Source organism: Dendroctonus ponderosae, unplaced genomic scaffold (genome assembly GCF_020466585.1).
Source record: "Dendroctonus ponderosae isolate FM_Combo_2020 unplaced genomic scaffold, Dpon_F_20191213v2 Dpon_F_20191213_2073, whole genome shotgun sequence".
Lineage (NCBI taxonomy): Eukaryota > Metazoa > Arthropoda > Insecta > Coleoptera > Curculionidae > Dendroctonus > Dendroctonus ponderosae.
In genome coordinates, this window is record NW_026018247.1 from 1 (window position 1) to 1,055 (window position 1,055).

Here is a 1,055-nt window from a genome sequence, read left to right on the forward strand (position 1 = left end):
ATTGACACCGGAACGCCGTCGTCGTTCGAAAAACGACATTTTTCGCCCTCGTATCAAAAACTACTATTTTGTTTTTAGCTTTTCTAGATGAGGACATAAAGGACGATTCAAAGTGTGCGAAAAAAGTGCAAAAAGACTTGGGATTTCGCGCTTGGGAAGGTTGGATGAGAAGCTGCTACCGCCGCACTTTGCCCTTTCCAAATTGCTAGCATTTGCCTAAGTTTGATTTAGTTATAGCATATTTTTATATTTTAGATTAGTGAAAATTGTTAATTTATCTACCACTAATGGGAGTGTTTAATTCAATTTCCATCCAGCTAAAATGAGAAAACAGCGCTTCAATTGAACATTTAGCGACTCCAATTCAGACGCCCGCAAGTCTTCCAGGAATGTCTGTCGGTGTGCAATAAGAACTCGAAAAACATGGCGACATACGCGATTTTGCGTCGAAATTCGTTTGTTTTTCTTGGGCCTACATGCATGTAAAATGTGCTGTCTGAATTTCATCGGAAGACAAGTCCGCCTTGATGGGGAATGAATAAATCATGCCGATAGCACCGAAATTGCCGAATTTATTCGATCTATTGTATCAATGCTTAAACAGCGCTCGGAATCATCTGGATTGTATTCAACAACGACAGCCACTGAATGATGACTAAAAGTCGGTTAACAAATAATAAAAAACGGCGGCGATTTGATGGCAGTTCTGAGGACGTATTTTCAGGCTTTAAGGGCACAGGAAATGGAAATAATTAAAGCAAATTTGAGAAGAGAGCGGTTTTTAATTAACCATCAATCCATTTTTCATCTTTATGATGATATATTCCATGCTTTACACTCAATATTGATCAACTGAGATTAATTTTTCAAAATCCTTAATTCCTTTTAGTTGAAGCCGAGAACCGAAAAACATGTGAGTTTTTCACGCTTTTAGGCCGTCAAACTGCTTCATCTTTAGACGGAGTCCAATGGAAAATTTACTACGAAGCATCTTTGCACTGACATGACTTTTTTGTGTTTTTTTTTGTTTTTCTAATCGGACATTGAATTGAGTT

The 1,055-nt window shown here is 37.8% G+C and overlaps 1 protein-coding gene across 1 annotated transcript; it reads left to right on the top strand.

Annotated features, from left to right (window-relative positions):
- Nucleotides 1-78: 78 nt before the first annotated feature.
- LOC125503626 (lysozyme-like) lies at nt 79-772 on the top strand (the record flags this gene model as incomplete). The annotated part of the gene is given in 1 exon segment (XM_048664342.1): nt 79-772. A coding segment is annotated over 1 exon segment (131 nt), but the record flags the coding sequence as incomplete, so codon positions are not given.
- Between the last annotated feature and the right edge of the window lie 283 nt (nt 773-1,055).